We start from the raw sequence: 18,315 nt of genomic DNA, 5'->3' as shown, positions 1-18,315 counted from the left end.
GCAAGTAGTTTACCAAAACGCAAGACTTACCCAAAATCTTACGATAGATCTGCACATGGGAGTATTTTGCGCGACTTGTTATTAGCCTGAAGAAATTTTGTCTGTCAGCTTTCTGGGCCGTCCGCAGAGAGTGCACATATGTCGCAGTGTCTTTTTATCGAGTTAGGCTGTTATGCTTATCGGCGTTGTATTCGTACAATCCATCATTCTTATTATAAACTTTTGCGTTCGCAAGCGTGATTTTAGAAAGCATACCATTTATTATTTTACACTCTATCCAATAGACCAGAGGGCTTGCCTGGTATCCAGTATATCTATACAGATGTGCTGCAGTTTACATTCAAAGGAATTTGAGAACCTTCGGGCATGCTATTTATGTAAATCCAATTGGTCTTTGTGTCAAATCATATATTTTGAACACTAAAACTGAACTTAAAACAGTTGATAGCAGAATGATTGATCATCCTAGAAATTATAGGGACAACTCAGAATACATATATGCAGATAATGGTTGTATTTAGTGCTGTTTTACATGGAAAGATGAATAAGATAGCAAAGTCAGTCACCTGAACTGGTGGAAATCTAGTGGCATGGGATACAGTTGGTGCCGTCAAATATTCTGTTCTAAACAGAGCCATATCACCAAAACTGGTTTCCTAACCACAACTGTCGAAAGGACATAACCGGCTGCAGCTGATGGTCATCTAACATAAATTGTTCATATTCGTATTCACATATGTCACCCTCATCTGTAAAGAGAAGGACTTGAAAAGTTAGCAAAGTTGAGATGTCAGGTTTTGTTACAAAAGCGAAAAACTGTTTCAGATTATGTAGCTTCGATGCAATACTTAACAGGTCTTCACCATTTGACGTTAAAACAAAAGTAAAGGATTCCAAATGTCAATTTACAAAATCACTTGATCAGTAGCGTCTGTAACGACGACGGTGAGTCAAATATGTGCTGGTATCGTAGAAACAAATCTAAACGTGGCAGAGTTTAATATTAGTCTTAGGTCAAATATTTCATCCATAGATGCTAAAAGTAGTAAGTCAAGCTCTGAAATAAAATACATCCTCGTTGCTTCTGGTACAACGAAGTGTTATCATCGGAAACATTATCAAATTTTCAGCAGAGGTCTTGTTACGGACTCCGTTCTAAGCCTAGAGACAACACGTGACAACACGTGACTCACTCATATGGGTTGAAAATAATCTCTTAGTGATTGGTCAGAACGAAGAAATTAGGGATTCCGGTATAACAAGGACTAGTTTGCGCTCTTACGGCTGGAACAATTCACCTGGGATAAAATTGCAAGTTCTGCCAACTTCTCCCAGCAGGTGATCAAATGGAGGAGTCCATTCCGATTTTCACTTCAAGTAGACATATTGTAAGATCGGTAAAAAACTAAGACCGACAATTAATACGCCCATCAAAAATCATGACAAACCTGCTGTTGAAGGCGTTGAAAAAGTTTGGTGGAGTTCGGATCAAATTTGTTTATCAAAGATTCCGAAGCGTCAGTATCAGATATTAAATCGGAAATGTTGCTATTGCAAGGTTATTGGCAACATTCGAGCTCTATAAACATCAGAACAGGGATCCAGAAAAGGTTCAGAGATTCCAACATCTTTTTCAACGAGGACAACTTGGTCATGTTTGGTCTTAATGGCCCAAACACCAATTCTGGTAGGGCAGTTTCAAAACCATCCAATTACCTGCTCGTGCGAGCTGTTCCTTGCTCAAGGGTTGACAATATTCCAATTTCTTTTTCAAGCAGTGGTCTGTAATCAAGCTACGATCTTCAATGACCATACTTAGTCGTAAGATTGACAGTTCATACCATAATGGGAAATGTGGTTAGTTTATACACAAATGCCATGGTGTGAGACTTCTGCAGAACACTAATCTAGTTTGATGAAATCTTATACTTTAACAACTTTTCTGTAGAATAAAATACTTTAATCAATTGAGGTACAGTTTGGCATTTCTATGTTTGCCTTCCTACTAACATTTCTGCGTTACACGATTGCCATCTCACCTTCAAATAGATGTAATTTCCTAAATTTTATGGAAAAATGATCTTTAAAAGCCTTTCGAAGTCATTCAATATAACTCATTCCAGTATAATTACTAATGGAATATTCTAGGCACTAAAGGATTTTGTTTTCCTCTTGATGTGTACAACCCCAGTGATATATTAAATGTTTTTTGTTTTAGTTCCTGGTACATTTACGTTTGAGGAAAAACTTGTATCTCTAATTAGTCTTAAAGCTGCACCACTTAAGATGGACAATTCTTTCGGTGGTAATTTTCATAATTTAAAATTAGTATAGTTTATTTGTGGAGTACTCTATTATCACTTTATTTTAAGGAGACTTTCTCTTTTAATATTTTAGATGACGATATATGTGCCATGATCGGATGCGATGTGTCTTTTCACTGGACATTAGGGAAAATATCAGTTGAAACCATTCACGCCACGGTTTATCATTCCTCTAGCAACATTGCTCAGATTATTGACGGTGATTGCGAAATTATGGACAATTTATCAGCCGATTGCAACATATTGAAGGATGAGGATGCGTGGATCCTATCTCTTACTATTTTTAATGTGACTGAACACAACCGTGGCGACTATTCATTGTGGCATTTTGTACCAGACCAAAGAAACAAACACACTTCTAAAAGTCTGGTAGTAATTGGTGAGTCATTTAACTTATGTCAACAACATTTCCTTTATTCCTTAATTTATTTTCCTTTTAGTTTCTCAGGTGAACTTTAAAAATGAAACATTACTATTCCACCATAGTATATTTCAAACTGTATCTCGTATGAGATGTGGCTGAATAATATAAAATGTATCATTATTTTCTTCTTTAATGCGGACAGTGTTCAACGTATTACGAAAGGAACTAGTAATGCTAAAAGGCAGTCATCTTGTCAAATTTTGTTCCCTATAGATGTAAGTGAGCTTAGAGGTCCCCGCTGATTTTCGTTTAATAAATATTTCAGTAATTTATCATCAAAGTTTTGTTTAGTATTATCAAATGCGCTGTTCTTCAGAAGGATCTTTTAATTATTATAACAGAAGAAGAAACAAAATGACTGTAAATTGTAATACAGACGACATGATTATATAAAAGATTATTGGCAGAACCATGAACATGGGTTATACATCAAGCCACTATTCTCGGTTACGAAAAGTTACAATATTAAAGTCCTTTTTCAGCGTATGGGTCGCTGACTTAATACATTTAATAAAAAATTCCAAGGCCATATACAATTTGTGGTTGCAATGTAGTTTAAGACGATTTATATTTTATTTTTCGAATGAAAACAGTATATGGAATTGAGAGAACTATAAATAAATAAAGAAAAGGAATTAAGCACAGTGATTATAAACCTTCAAGAGTGTTACATGAGAAAATATTAATCAGCTGACCAATTCAGGAAAGACCTCTGTATTATGAATATAATTAATGCTATAAATATACGGTATTAGCATACATAACTTGATGCCAGGTATGTGGAAAATTGAATAGCTTAGGAAACTTGAGACCAATTCCTTCTTTAAGCGGCTAACTACCTTAAATGAAAGAACAGAACTATTAGGCAAAAATTGTTAGTCTTAAATGATGCCTCTGATAAACTGGCACCCTGAAATTACTTTACAACAGAAAACTTAAACAAAAAAGATCAACTTAATCCAGTATGATGTACAGAAGATACAAAATTATTTTATCAGTGTGTGATGAAATTCTAACAAAACCATGGTGTGATAAAATATGACTTTACATGACATAAATAGTATGTATTTATATTATGAAATGCTTATACTCCCCCTCCTACTTCTTCTTCTTCTTCTTCTTGGTAACATTCTAACTGTGAGAAAAAAAATTCTATAACAAGATAGGGTCTATAAATATATCACAGTCTCAACGAATATCATTTCCTTTTCTTTATCGAAAGTCATCAAAACATTTTATAAAAAATAGTTGACAATATTACAACTCTCTGTTCGTAAATTAAGTAACAGAAAAACGCGAAAACCAACAAGAATTATGTGTGTATGATTTGGATTTTTAACGTAGCTGAAATAATGTTTCAGAAATATCGCTATGATATCTGCAGTGTGGCAGTTTTTAGTTATGTCTATCATTGCGGCATGAATCAGCAGACATGTATCATCATGTCCCACCCAGTCACATTATTCTGACATCAAGCCGACCAGTCCTAACACTAACTTCTTAATGCTGAGCGCCAAGCGAGGCAACTGTTAGTACCATTTTTATAAGTCTTTGGAAGGTCTTAGCCGGAATTCGAACCCGCGATCAACCGTACCCGAGGAGGACGCTCTAGGCCACCGGAGCATTCAATAAGTTTTGTAAAATTCAACATAAGTTATATCCATAGAAAACGAAGTAAAAATGTAAAAATAAAATATATCAGTCAAAATGTATAAAGTTCTAATTGAATTCCATTGTTATTTTCCAATATTGAATTTGTTGATGTTGATATGCCTATAGTCCCGAATGTGTTAAAGTGCCGATGGGCTGGAATGTGGCGATGTAGTAATATTCTGGTGATGTACCGCAATAATATAATCCAAACTGTCCTTTTCTGAATTCACTATAATTCCAAATTAATATTTTTGTCCAAGAATATTACAATCTGTAATTGTAGTGAAAAATAATCTGAATAAATTAATCAACACAAGTTAATAACTTATTATGCTTTCGATGTTAAGGCATTACTTTTCAAGTAAAGAACATTGATATAAAAAGCTAATAATAAAGCCAGGATGTAGGTCTATCTTCTCATTACAACCTTCAAAGTTGTCAGCAAATTTAGGGATTTCCAAGTGTAAAGCTGATACCTTAGATTCAGGTTTAAATAAACATATATACATCATCAGTAATGATCTTAGTATTTGATCTATTATCTAAGAGAAATACTAGCTATGATATGTTGCTTATAAAATAAATATTAATAACAAACATTGGCTTATCTAACTCATAAACGATTTACTTTTGAATGTCCATGAACGTGGTGATTTAAAAATAAATGAAATACATGTTAATGTACATAAGCATGGAATTGACTCTTTACTTAAGTCTCTCTCCCACATACACGATATATATAATCTGTATCACATACACGCAGATAGATAGTTTACAAAATCAGTCAAAGGGTAACATAAATTTGTTCTTTATGAACAGTTTTCTTTTTTTATAGAGAGCTTAAAGATGATAAACAGTTCGGAAAATGGATTTGTATGTATTATCCGTTCCAAGAGGTATTCTTTATATAGTTTCGTCCTGTACGGTAATACTTACGAAATTTATCAGGTGAAAGGGAACTTTTGGATAATTGACGTCCTAAAGAGATAACATCAATATAAAAATCGGTTATATTTCTTAATCCTATTTAAATATTATATGCCTTTAATTACGTTGAAAAACAATATTTCGTACTTGTGCAATTAATTTGCTTCAATTGTTTCCAAATAGAAAAATATCCCTCATGTGGGTCACACTTACCGGTTTCTAAATCTTAATATCCTTATTCATACATGAAAATTGCTTCATTTAAATCTTAAATTTAATTTAATTTAATTATCTTCGCATATCCATTTATTATCACCTTAGTTTTCCATTCGAGATGAATTAATATTGAGCTAATTGAAAAGGAAAAACAGAAATTCATTTATCATACCTTAAAGGAACGTGACTATGCAAAGAATTTAATTCTTTCATGAATTACATGCTGGAAATATGAGATAACTAGGTTTCTAGTTTCATGACAATGTACAGCTACAGCTATCATTTTAGGTCTTTCTTCTTCAGATATTTTTTCAGGGATGTTTCAAGGAAATCAATTTAATGGCACATTAACAAGGCGATGATGATGATGATGCTAATATTACATTTAATACTACTACTACTACTACTACTACTAATAATAATGATGATAATAATAATATAACAAGTAAGGAAAGACACATATACACATTGAAAAACACAATGACATGTATGTTACCGCCAAGAATCTACACACAAGTGTAACGCGAAGTTTCTGAAAAAGGAGACAAACTGCTCCAGGTCGTCGTTTCAAAATCTCTCGTGTCTCATTAACAAGCATTACTTTCACATACTCATTTGACACCCTATCATGTATTACTTTTACAAGCTTTTCTGACTATCTAACATACAAGGTTTCCACATTCTCGTATTACTCCATAACATAAATTATTTACCTCGTATTACGACTCTATCGTCTTTAAAAAAGTAACATAAAAGAGTGAGATGCAACACGCTTTGTAAACTTCAACAAATAATTTATTTCTCATAAATACAAAGTGAAAATGCAAGAAAGGAACTTCCGGAAATGTGAATTAAATCCTAAAAAATAATATAATTACACACACACAAGTCCTAATGATTAAAGTTCTGAGAAAAAAAAAACTTCAGTGGACATCTGAATTAAATCCAACGCTGAAATTGTCGATATGCATGTGGTGTCTTGTGTCGTGGTGATGTACCAACAGTATTGTGTTGGATTACAACAATATAACCCAAGAATTAAATCATTATTTGAAATTTCACAATCAATTCAAGTATATGTTCCCAAGAATGTTATGTTTGAACAGCCCTTTGTATTTTCAGATAAAAATCACTTGAATTAAAAATAGTGAATAAATAATTTGGAGCTCAAATGAATTTATGGACACAACAATATACTGCAACTGACTCTACTAAGATCTCAGAGCACGAATAATTAATTTTTAGAAAAAACAAGAGTATATAGTCATCTACCTGACCTCGGGTAACAATTAGAATTTTCTAGGTTTCTAAATTTTTTGTACCTAATGGAACTTTTCCTCTTAGAAGGTTCATATTGTTTACAGAATAAACTCATAGTTATATATAGAAGCCAATTATTAATAGTATAATATAAAATGTAGTAAACAACAGGTACACCAATTTCCAAGGTTCTAGGCTCGGACGGATATAAATATGTTTTTGTACAAAACCAGATTCAATAGTTCATGTCAGTTAGAAAATGAACTTGATTTGGCACGGTCAAGTCCATTATCAATTGCATATAATAAAAAAAAACGAAAAAGCCATCCAACAAAGATCGCATAATAAATATATATAACAACCCAAAGTACATAACACCTCCCCAGTAGAGAAACAAAAGATTAATACAAATAGAGCTTTCTTTAAACTATTTGTCAAATGTACATGAAATGAAAATGTACATAAGACGAAATCGTATGAAAGACACAACATATACACGAAGCAAAATATTACTTCTGTACACGTGAAAGTGTATTTGCTATTAGACCGTCTCTTCACTTGACGTCTCTAATGTCAATATTATATTACTGCAACATCACACTCCACCTTAATGATCATTGATTCTTGTGTTTCGTCTTGCCAGTGAAAGTAAGGGGGTTATGATCACTAAATATAATAGCCGGAGAAGAACGGAATTAATATACACTTCAATGTATTAATAACATAATATAGACTAAAAGTAATACTAAAATTCGGAAACTCACGCAGAATTAATCGTAATTTCATAATATCCCTGGTTTTTTTTATTAAAATGGCCGAGGTAAAAGTAATGCAAGAATTTAAAAACAAAATCAAACAGACTTCAGCAGCAATTTAAACGAACTGAATACTTGATTAAATGACCCTGAATGACAGTAAAACCAATATTCCAAAACCGACACTAAATTGCATAACAAAAATAAATTTGTAAAACAATTGTCACCAACAATTGTATAAAATTCCAAACAAAATGGAAGAAGTAAATAATTGGTAAATGTCACTAATAAAATGAAAACAATAAAATAAATTTGTAAAATAAATGTAAAAATGTCCATAATGTTTTCATTAAATTTTAATAAATTCTATTAAAAAGGTTGAAATTAACAAATTTCAAAATTAATAGCATATTTGTGCACCCCCCCCGCAATAATCTATGGAAATGTACAAATAAAAATTATTAAAAGAAGTATATGTCATTTAAAGTGAAAAGACTGAAACATTAAAAAGTAATTTCCTGTGATAACCAGTTAAAAAACAAATGATAACCAAAAATAATTAAACAAAGTAGGAACTAAACATTTTGATGAACATGAAAAATTAAAATTAAAATACAAAAATACATTTAATAGCTATGTACTATTCGGAAAATACAAACATGATCACTGACGGAAAGAAATAAAAGGTCCTCCACAATGAAACTTAATTTTTCCGCCATCTACTGTTATTAAACTTTTGGGATAGCTTGTCCTATCAGTAAGTTAAATGTCATTCGAGTTTAGTTCAACGACAAATACCAAGGTCACTGTTACTGGAGGAAAACATGTTTTCACAAAATCGATGAGTTATGCAGCACGTATAGTTACTAAATTTAGAAGTTAGCTACATGAATTCAACTTAGACAAGATTCAGGTACGCCAAAACTCTAATCCCCGGTTCTGGCAACGGTCAAGCACACAATTACCGAATCAACAGGAGAACATTAGAAACATTCTGCGAGGATAAACCCTTTACATCTACGAACGAGTACCCCATTCATCCTGGATCGTAATAAAAAATATAAACAAATAAATACTTAATTCATTTCATAACGAACACTGTGACCCAGTCTTGTACGAAGCAGCAGAGAGGGTGAACAGACCACTTAGGGGAATGGTCACCCTTGTGTTTTACCAAAAAAAATAGTGACCACTCATAGAGGTCAATTACCACGTCTACGATTATTGTTTGTCCCAAACAGAACCGTAGACGCCCCTCTCTGCTGCTATCAATATTGGGAATCATCATCTGAATCATGGGAATCTTCATCTGTTTCATCTTCATCTGAATCTTCGGAATTTGTTCTATGTTTCAAGTAATATTCAAGTTCTGATGGTGGTTTTTCTATTTTGGGATTTATGTTATTTCTTTTTCTGTAATAGTTCATCAAACTTCTGTATTCCTCTTCTGCTGATATTAATTAAATTATTATGTTATAATAAAATGGTACATCCAGAATCTCATACTGCAAGAACAGCACGAGAACGATTAGAAACAATTAAAAAATTTCTTCCTGTCAAAGACTCATTTAGAAAAAATCTACAAGAGCAGCAAGAAGCAAAAGTTGAGTATGAAGAGGACACTAAAAAACTGTTTAAGCCCGTCACTGCAGCTACTAAGAAAGTTAGAACTGTCATCAAAAAAGATCTTCTTCCGGTATCAAAACAAACTGCAGCGCTGACTGAACAGACAATGGAGATTTTACGAAATCTTCCAACTAATATAGCTGCGGCTCAGCCTCCACCTGTTGGTGAGGAAATACTTGAAGGTATTGGAAAACTTCGTACTGAAGTCGCCGATGTGAGAAAAAAACTTGCATCTGAACCCAAAACAGCAGAAGAGAGCTTAAGATTAATTGCAAGATTTAACGAAGGAGTTGTTGAGGAAATTAGAAACACTGAAAGAGAGAGATTACCTGAGTTGATATCAAAAAATATATCTAATAAATCTAATTTTTTAAAACCCTTTTATGGAAAAACAACTGATGATGATTTCATTAAATGGATATATCGCGTATATTACAATAAAAAACAAGCTAGAGGTCAAGAATTTAAAAGACTTAAAGAAGAAGTAGAAAGATTTAGAGGGGGACGGGAACAACCAAAACAAGGAGAGTCCTCCCAGTATCAGCTTCCTCCACCTCTGCAACAAATAGAACAACAACAACAATCTTCTTCGCCACAGCAAAGGTTGTTGTCGAAAATTAAAAAGGCTAAAGAGTCACTTAAATCACCCTTCTCGAAGAAAATTTCTGCACCGAAAATGACATTTGCACCGACAGGTTCACCACATGGATTTCGAGAAGGTGAATCATCCCCGGCCACCGCTGAAGTACTTACTCCGGTAATGCAACCACCAGTATTTAAAACACCTCAAGATGAACCTAAAACAGGATCTGGTTTATGTCCTGATAATATCATCAATGACGTGTCACGGTTAGAAGTTCTCATAGGAGGAAAACGTGCCGGAAATAATTCACCAGAAATAACCAATGAAGCAGCTGATATTTGTCGGCGACTATTTCAAGGTGGTATCATGGATATCGGCGTTTACCGAGAACTTATTGATGAGCTCGTTGATGACTAGTTGTTAGATAAATGGTAAATAAAATAAGATGATTGTGCATGATAATCATCGTAAACCCACACAGGTTAGAGCGGTAAACTCACGATTACCAATCTATAGTGTTATTTACGGAAATGGACTTGGTGATGTCATTCGAGGATTATTCACGAGGATAGCTCCAAAAGTAGCACCCGTCGCAAAACAATTATCGATGAAGGCTATTGATATTGTTCGTGATAAAGCTCCTGGTGCAATTGTCAATGTTGCTGGTAAGGCGTTCTCGGCGATCAAGGAAAGACTAGCACGATTATTGCGACGAAAACAACAACCACCGGTGAAACTGGCAAGTACTGAGGTGATGCCCTCAGACGTAAGTAAAATAATAAATCAGGCTGCAAATCAAAAACTAGCGGCGATATCTGAAGAAGCGGAAAAAAATATAACAGCAAATTTAATAGCAGGAAGTGGTCTTCGTCGACGATGATCATCATTTGGAAAAATGATAATTATAATAAAAATGTTCAGGCGCGAATCAGACCCAGCATTTGATATGGAGGCACCTGTCCTTAAGTACGAGTCAGTACGTGATTATCAGTTTTATTCTTATGACGCAAGACAACCAAATCATCCCGGGAGAATCGAATTACAGGTTCATGATACAAGTAGATATTTCTTGCCCGCTGAAGCGTTTATTGAAGTAGAAGGTACACTTGTAACGAATGTTGCAGCTAATACGGCATATGCTGCTAATTTGCGTGTTGGTTTTGTCAACAACGGGATTATGGCGTTGTTTGATAGCGCCACATACATGATTGATGGAAAAAATATTGAATCAATTCAGAAGGATGTCGACGTTGCTACAACAATAATTGGTCTGGCGAGATATTCTGACGACTTTACAAGATCAGCTGGTCCAACAATGATGTTTGCTAAGGATATTACCAACAACGCTGATCATGTTCAGTATACCAAAGTACTGGTAACACGAGCTACTGCAGTTGATCCACAAACGGCTGATTTTGAACACGCAGCCAGACCAGGTGCTGATTATGATATTATAGGAAGCGTTAATGCGACTTACAACCTGGGATTTGCAACACGCCGATCAGCACTGTCGGGAGATGATAGAAATTTTTCGTGTGCAATTCCATTATCTCACATCTTTGGATTTTGCAGAAATGTTAGAAAAGTCATCTTTGGAGCTAAACACACAATTGTGCTCATAAGAAAAGGTAATGATAATGATGCAATCTGGCGAGGTGCTGGTGTTGCCGAGGGTAAAGTAAATATATCAAAACTTTCATTGTGGATGCCAGTAATGACTCCATCTATTACTGAGGAACAAAAATTACTATCTTTTATGGATCAAGGCGGTAAATCATTGCTATTATGGTTAACAGTAACCACAGATGCTGCTCAAAGCAATATTAATGGTTTATTTACATGGAATATAGCATCACAACAGGGTGTTTCTGCACCACGACATATTTTTATTGCACTACAAAATAATGACCGGATAAATAATCAAGAACGTTCACATATGATATTTGATAACCTTGGAGTTAGTGAAGTTTCTTTACGGATAAATGGACATCAAGAACCATCCGAGGATATATTGTTAAATTATGCACAAAATCATGTAGCGCGCATATCATCGTTTAATGTCATTCATGGGACGTGATCAAAATATAGATACTGGTTTGCAAATATCACAACTAGATTTTACAGGTCTATATCCGATTTATTATTTTTCATTAGAACATCTTGATTTATCCAAACAATCTGTTGTTGATATACACTTTCGAGCTCATGTTACTAACCCGCCAGGTGCTGGTGCCTTTTACAGAGCGATCGCGGTCATACTTAGCGACAAGGCCATGTTACTTGAAGGTGGCAGTGGTCGAATGAGGGTCGTTGATGCACCGGTGGAAAATCTTTAATCGTGTTATTTAGAAAAATATATTTTATATAAAAATGTCGTATGGTCATGTTAATGTTACTCTGACCCCGGGTCAGGTAAAAAAGCTTCAATCAAAAACCGCCAACAAATGCGGAACTAAAATATCACTAAAACGAGATCAGATTGGTGGTGGTCCAAACAAATTATCGCTGACAAATAATCAGATTAAACATTTCAATAAAGCTCTAGAATCAAAAACTGGAGTTCAATTCCATCTCTCCCCGAGCGCCATCAAAGACATGGTTAAAACGGGTGGTATATTTCCATTTCTTGCGGCCATTCCGGCATTAATAGCTGCAGCTGCTCCAGCCTTAGCAAAAGCGGCCGCGTTAGGTGTTGCTGGAGGTGTTGCTGGAGCGGCGGGTAAAAAAGTTTTCGAAAAAGTTACTGGTGGACGATATAACAAAAAAAAGGGACGCGGTCTAAGATTACCGGGATCTCGTTGGGGGAGAGGCCTAAGGCTTCCAGGGTCACTTCGTTAGACGTTCCATCATCAAATTTTGATTTACTTGATGCTGCTAAAAAATTAAAAATACCTGCCTTTAGAGGTGTTTTTATGCGAGATCAATTACCGAAACAACCAAACAAACTAGAAACAGGTATTATTAATCTTGACAAACGTTCCGGACCCGGTACTCATTGGGTATCATACGCGATTGATCCGCGTGGAATTGTTTATTTTGATTCGTACGGGTTAGCTCCACCTGTTGAATTTATCAAGTATGTCGCACCACTCCATGCAACAACTAGAGGTTCCAAAGTTTGGTATTCAACGCTACCCACACAAACAATGACAGATCCGCCAATATGCGGCCGTGAAGTAATTAATGTACTCGACGCTATATCAAAATCATCCAAGCCGCCACATAAAGTCGTGCACGATTATACAAGCAACCGATATGTTGCGCGTAAAGCATTTTAAACAACGGATCTTATTATAATGGTTGATATTTACGGAAGATCTTCTACTGGTAAGAAAATAAAATCCGACGTTGATCTGTCAAAGTATGCGACTAAAGATGACCTCGCTGATATTATGAACCTTGCTGGAGTTGATCCAGATGAAGTTGTTATTTTTCAAGATCGATATGGTAAACTAAAAACCAGCAATATCAGATGGAATGATATAGTCCGGCGAGTACTCGGTGCAGTTACGGATAATATTCCCGTGTTTACTGACGGTGGTAGAATCAGAGATTCAAGTATGTCACTTAAAACCATCAGAGATGAAATTGCAAAAAGTGTTGCTAATCGCGTGAGAAACACCGGTGACACGATGACAGGTGAACTTAGCATGAACGGGAACAAAATAGTAGCTGTAACAGCTCCAAAATCTGACAACGACGTCGCAAACAAACTATACGTCGACGACGTAGATGGAAAACTATCCACGCTACGGGCCGAGTATGACGTTCACGTAACCGGTTTTACAAGGCTTCGAAGAAATTTTCAGAAAACCGATGATGCCATAAATAAGTTCTTTGGAACTCCTTCCGTCATTGACATGAAACTCGTTGATATCAAAAGTAACCTAGACACAATCAAACGAACACAACTAGACATCGTAGCGGGAATTCCTGAGATTATCAATAAAACCAATCTGATTAAAATTCCAGCTGAAATAACTCCCGGGCATATCACAAACATCGTATGCACGGTATCATCGGGATTTGCAACATGGTCAAAACAAAATAATACCATCAAATATACCGCAACAAGTACTGGCATGTACAGGCTATCTGTGTTTAGTGCTGCAAAATTTGAAATATTTACAACGTTTCCATGGCGTCATTCCACCGACAGGTTTTCCGGGGTTGTATCTGTTATATTAAATATCGGAGCCGAGGAAATATTTATTCTGGAAGCAGCTGATAGGACATTAACCGCAACATCTTACTGGTGGTGTTTGGAATTTGTAGCTGAAGCACATCAATTGGTTACTGTATAAAAATATATATGGACGGTGCACAATACAGATACAATCAAGCGCGTGAATGGCAGGCTGCGCTAAAAGATCAAGTCGATCAATATACAGTAAAAGTAAAAAAATATCGACGACGATTGGTTATCGTTGATGTGATTGTTTATTCAGTATCCGCTGTTGTTGCTGGAACCGGTGTAATATTATCAGCGTTGACAACGATGGCACCAGTAGCTGTAACTATCTGTGTTTCAGCAGCAACAACTATTGCAGGTGTGCTTGGTATCATCACAAAAAAAATATGTACTTGTACGAACGAAAAATTATCCGATTACAAAATAAAATTACATACAGCGACGGTAGCATACTCGAAATTATCCTCGTTGTTATCAGCGAGTCTCAGTGATGGAATTATATCTGATTTCGAATTTTCAATGATGACCAAAATATACGATGAAGGTATTAAAGATACAAGTATCAATAATGACAGAATTACTCCAGCAGATCGTGACCAACACAACTCCGCCAAAGATAACGATGATCTCGGTAAGTTCAACTAATCCTGAATTTAGTGTTAATTTTCCTATTGCAATTCCAGTAAAAGAAATAGCACTAGCACAATTACGAGTATATTACAGCTGGCCAAATATCAGATCAAAATCATTTAATGGTACACCAGCAAATAATTCGCTCGTATTTACTAACAAGAACAAACCCGATGGAACACCTGACTGGGTTGTTGTTGGAATACCAACCGGCAGTTACCAGATTGAAGAGATCGGTGAGGAATTTGCGCGTAGAATAAAATCAATAACGGGAAATGAATCAAAAATATCAATAAACGTTCATGAGCCGACGTTGTCCTCGACGGTTGAAATAAACTCGCCTGATTATGCCGTTGATATTTATCAATCTTCAATCAGATCCGTGCTAGGATGGCCTGAAATTCCCCCGGTGCATAAAGGACCACCAGAACCAACTCGGGATGATTTTACGTCAAAGACCAGTCTTCGTCATGATATTAAAATGAATTCAGAATGGCTAGATTACATAGAAGTAAAACCAGGATGGAGGGGGGGAACACCTGTATATGATCCTAGAGCTCTTTTGTATAATCTTAATGAACGTGTTATTGCTTTGAATATTGATTCTATATTTGCTTCAATAAACTTAGACCATGAAATACAGGTAAATAATTTACGTGATAGTTTTCAAGAGTATTTATTTGATTCAACATCCGCGCGCGATAATATTATTAGGTACATAGAAGTTTTAAATTATATAGTTAATTCTTCTGAAGTTATCTATAACAGAATTACAGATATGGTTCTTAAGTCATCAAGCGATTATAAAAAATCCTTCGCAGCCAAGTACAAAATACCCGAAGCTGACATTGTAACGTTTAAGTTTCCTGATTATAATCCGGATAAATTAAGAAAATCTGTCAATGATGTCATTGATGAGTTTTTTCCTAAAATACTCGATGCGTGGAAAAAACTAGCACCATTAGCAGTTGTTCTCAGATATGATAATGATCCACACGGCGGTGGAAGGCACGTATCCCCGCGGATCGTTAATATAACACCGACGGTCGCGGTCAATCTGGTTTGTGACGTAATCGATGGCAGCTATCAAATAGATCTCGGAAGATCAAATCAGGCTCAACAAGGATACATCCTATACACGTTCACACCACAAGTTCCCCCTGGAAATTTAATCGTGCAAGAACCAACTAATCCCGTGTATTTACGGTGTCACAATAATATGTTAACACGAATCAATTTTAAACTCACAGACCACCTTAATCGCTTGATTGACATACGTGAAGAAGAGCTTGTAATAAATCTGTATGTAAAGTCGTAAAGACTTCCGTCGTAGATCTTCATGTGGAGGAGGGTTTTATACGCGAGGATTTCTTAACAGTTAGAAGAACATTTGTAACAGAGATCAGAATCAAATTCGATCAACTTAAAAAAATAATATTTATTAATTTTCCTGATTTTTACTGAAATTGTACAAATTACTTGATTTTGACTACCAACTACCCCCTCAGAAACATAAAAATGCACGAACTACTTGATTTTGACTACCAACTACCCCGTCAGAAACATAAAAATGCACGAACTACTTGATTTTGACTACCAACTACCCCGTCAAAATCAAGAAAGTTCTAACCTTGTCAAATTGTTCCTAACAAATTTTATTTATTATAAATTAATTTTATTTATTAATAATATTATTTTTACTGAGATTTTTATTTTTTTTTTACTAAAATACAACGAAATTGCTCAATTTTCCTGATTTTGACTACCAACTACCCCGTCAGAAATCAAGTAATTCGTGCATTTTTCTTTGATTTTGACTACCAACTACCCCGTCAGAATCAAGTAATTTGTGCATTTTCTTGATTTTAGTAAAAAAAAATAAATCCTCAGTAAAAATAATATTATTAATAAATAATATTATTAATAAATAAAATTTATTAGGAACAATTTGACAAGGTTAGAACTACTTGATTTTGACTATCAATACACGTGGTCAGCGTTGACTTGGACCCCAGTTACCAAAACTTTCATTTTCATTATCACCAGTAACGAAGTTACCTTGGATCGTTTCATCAGTAACGAGGTTACCTTGGATCGTTTCATCAGTAACGAAGTTACTCTCTGACATTATTTTTCTTAATAGTCTTATGCGAGTACTAATCGTTTTCTTTGCCTCATACTCGTGGGATAATAACGACTTAATTCTTTCTACGGCGGTAGAAAGAGGAACGAACTCCTTCACATGATCATCTTCTACGGTAGCTAGCGACTGAAACATTGCCGATTGAATCCGTTTCATGAGCCTGTATTCAGATGATAGTGTGTGTGTCCCCATGGTTTTACGTTCTTGTAAAATCTCAAAGTCAGAAACTATTTTTTCAGGATTAAGTTCATCAGATATATTAATTCCATCTTTTTTTAATTTTTTAATAGCGACAATTACATCATTGATATTTTCATGGTTCATTATATAATATATAAATCTTTAAAATAAAAAAAATATCCCTAGAACACCTATCGAGTGTATTAGCGAGTTCGTCGGGATGTTTCAGGGACAGCACAGCCAAGAACTCGTAGCTTGCCACCGCAATCTACCAAGTTCATTAGGCAAATATTCCCTCTACGAGAGCCCCTAACCCGCCAAACAACGGTCTAGAGGCCCAAGAGGGAGGACAGCACAATCCTCATTAAACTCGTAGCTTGCCACCGCAATCTACCAAGCTTAGAGGATATACATATAACATATATACAATGAATGAAGAGCCCCTATCGAGTGTATTAGCGAGCTCAGATTATGAATGAAACGGCACTAACTAAGGACAGCACAAGGACAGCACAGTCCTCATTAAACTCGTAGCTTGCCACCGCAATCTACCAAGTTTAGAGGATATACATATAACATATATACAATGAAATGGTTATATACAATGAAATGGTTATATACAATGAATGAAGAGCCCCTATCGAGTGTATTAGCGAGCTCAGATTATGAATGAAACGGTACTAACTAAGGACAGTACAAACATATACGCTCAGCAAAATCACACCCACAATAATTAATCCAGTGGGTGATACGAAAATATGTATCAACCACAAGTCAATATTGTGGTTTGTGAATTTGCTGAGCGGAGGGGTTCTTGCGGTTCCCCCCACTATTATAAAAATCGCAATTATGCGCACCACCGACAAATTGTCAGCCATGGGGATTCGATCCTGGACCGCGAGCGTCACAGTCCAATACCATACTGATCGAGCTATCAAACATTGTTACGAACATATGTTTCGGAAGTTAATATATAGCTAGCTATATAGCTAAGGAACCAATATTTACACTAAACAGCGGTTTCTGAATAATAACAGTTTCTGTATTTATAACAGTTTCTGTATTTGTAGCGGTTTCTGTATTTATAACAGTTTCTGTATTTATAACAGTTTCTGTATTTATAACAGTTTCTGAATAATAGTTTCTGTATTTGTAGCTAGTTTCCTAAGCAGACCGAAAATCAATAATAACAGTAGCATTAATGCACCAGTCAAAGAACTTTCCAGAATTGTAAGTTCAGTGAACACACAACTGCAGGTCAATTACAATGAGTAACGGTTTTCTGTTTCACACACAGCTTCCTACGGATCAATAATATTATCATGTGTTGTATGATGGGAAAATATTTAAAAACCATAAATAATACTTATGAGTCTAATGAGTTAGGTTCGTCGGCACTATA

At 35.2% G+C, this 18,315-nt stretch overlaps 1 protein-coding gene across 1 annotated transcript in view; it reads left to right on the top strand.

Annotated features, from left to right (window-relative positions):
- LOC149793338 (uncharacterized) overlaps nucleotides 1–18,315 on the top strand; it is a 49,345-nt gene that overhangs the window by 4,805 nt on the left and 26,225 nt on the right. Inside the window, exon 2 of the mRNA XM_089968984.1 lies at nucleotides 2,398–2,703. Within this exon, the coding sequence (XP_089825110.1) occupies nucleotides 2,398–2,703 (306 nt within the window). The remainder of the gene's footprint in view (nucleotides 1–2,397; nucleotides 2,704–18,315) is intronic.

This window comes from Sinohyriopsis cumingii, chromosome 8 (assembly GCF_028554795.1).
Source record: "Sinohyriopsis cumingii isolate HCF-2022 chromosome 8, ASM2855479v2, whole genome shotgun sequence".
Taxonomy (NCBI): domain Eukaryota; kingdom Metazoa; phylum Mollusca; class Bivalvia; order Unionida; family Unionidae; genus Sinohyriopsis; species Sinohyriopsis cumingii.
This window is presented reverse-complemented; position numbering and strand designations above follow the sequence as displayed.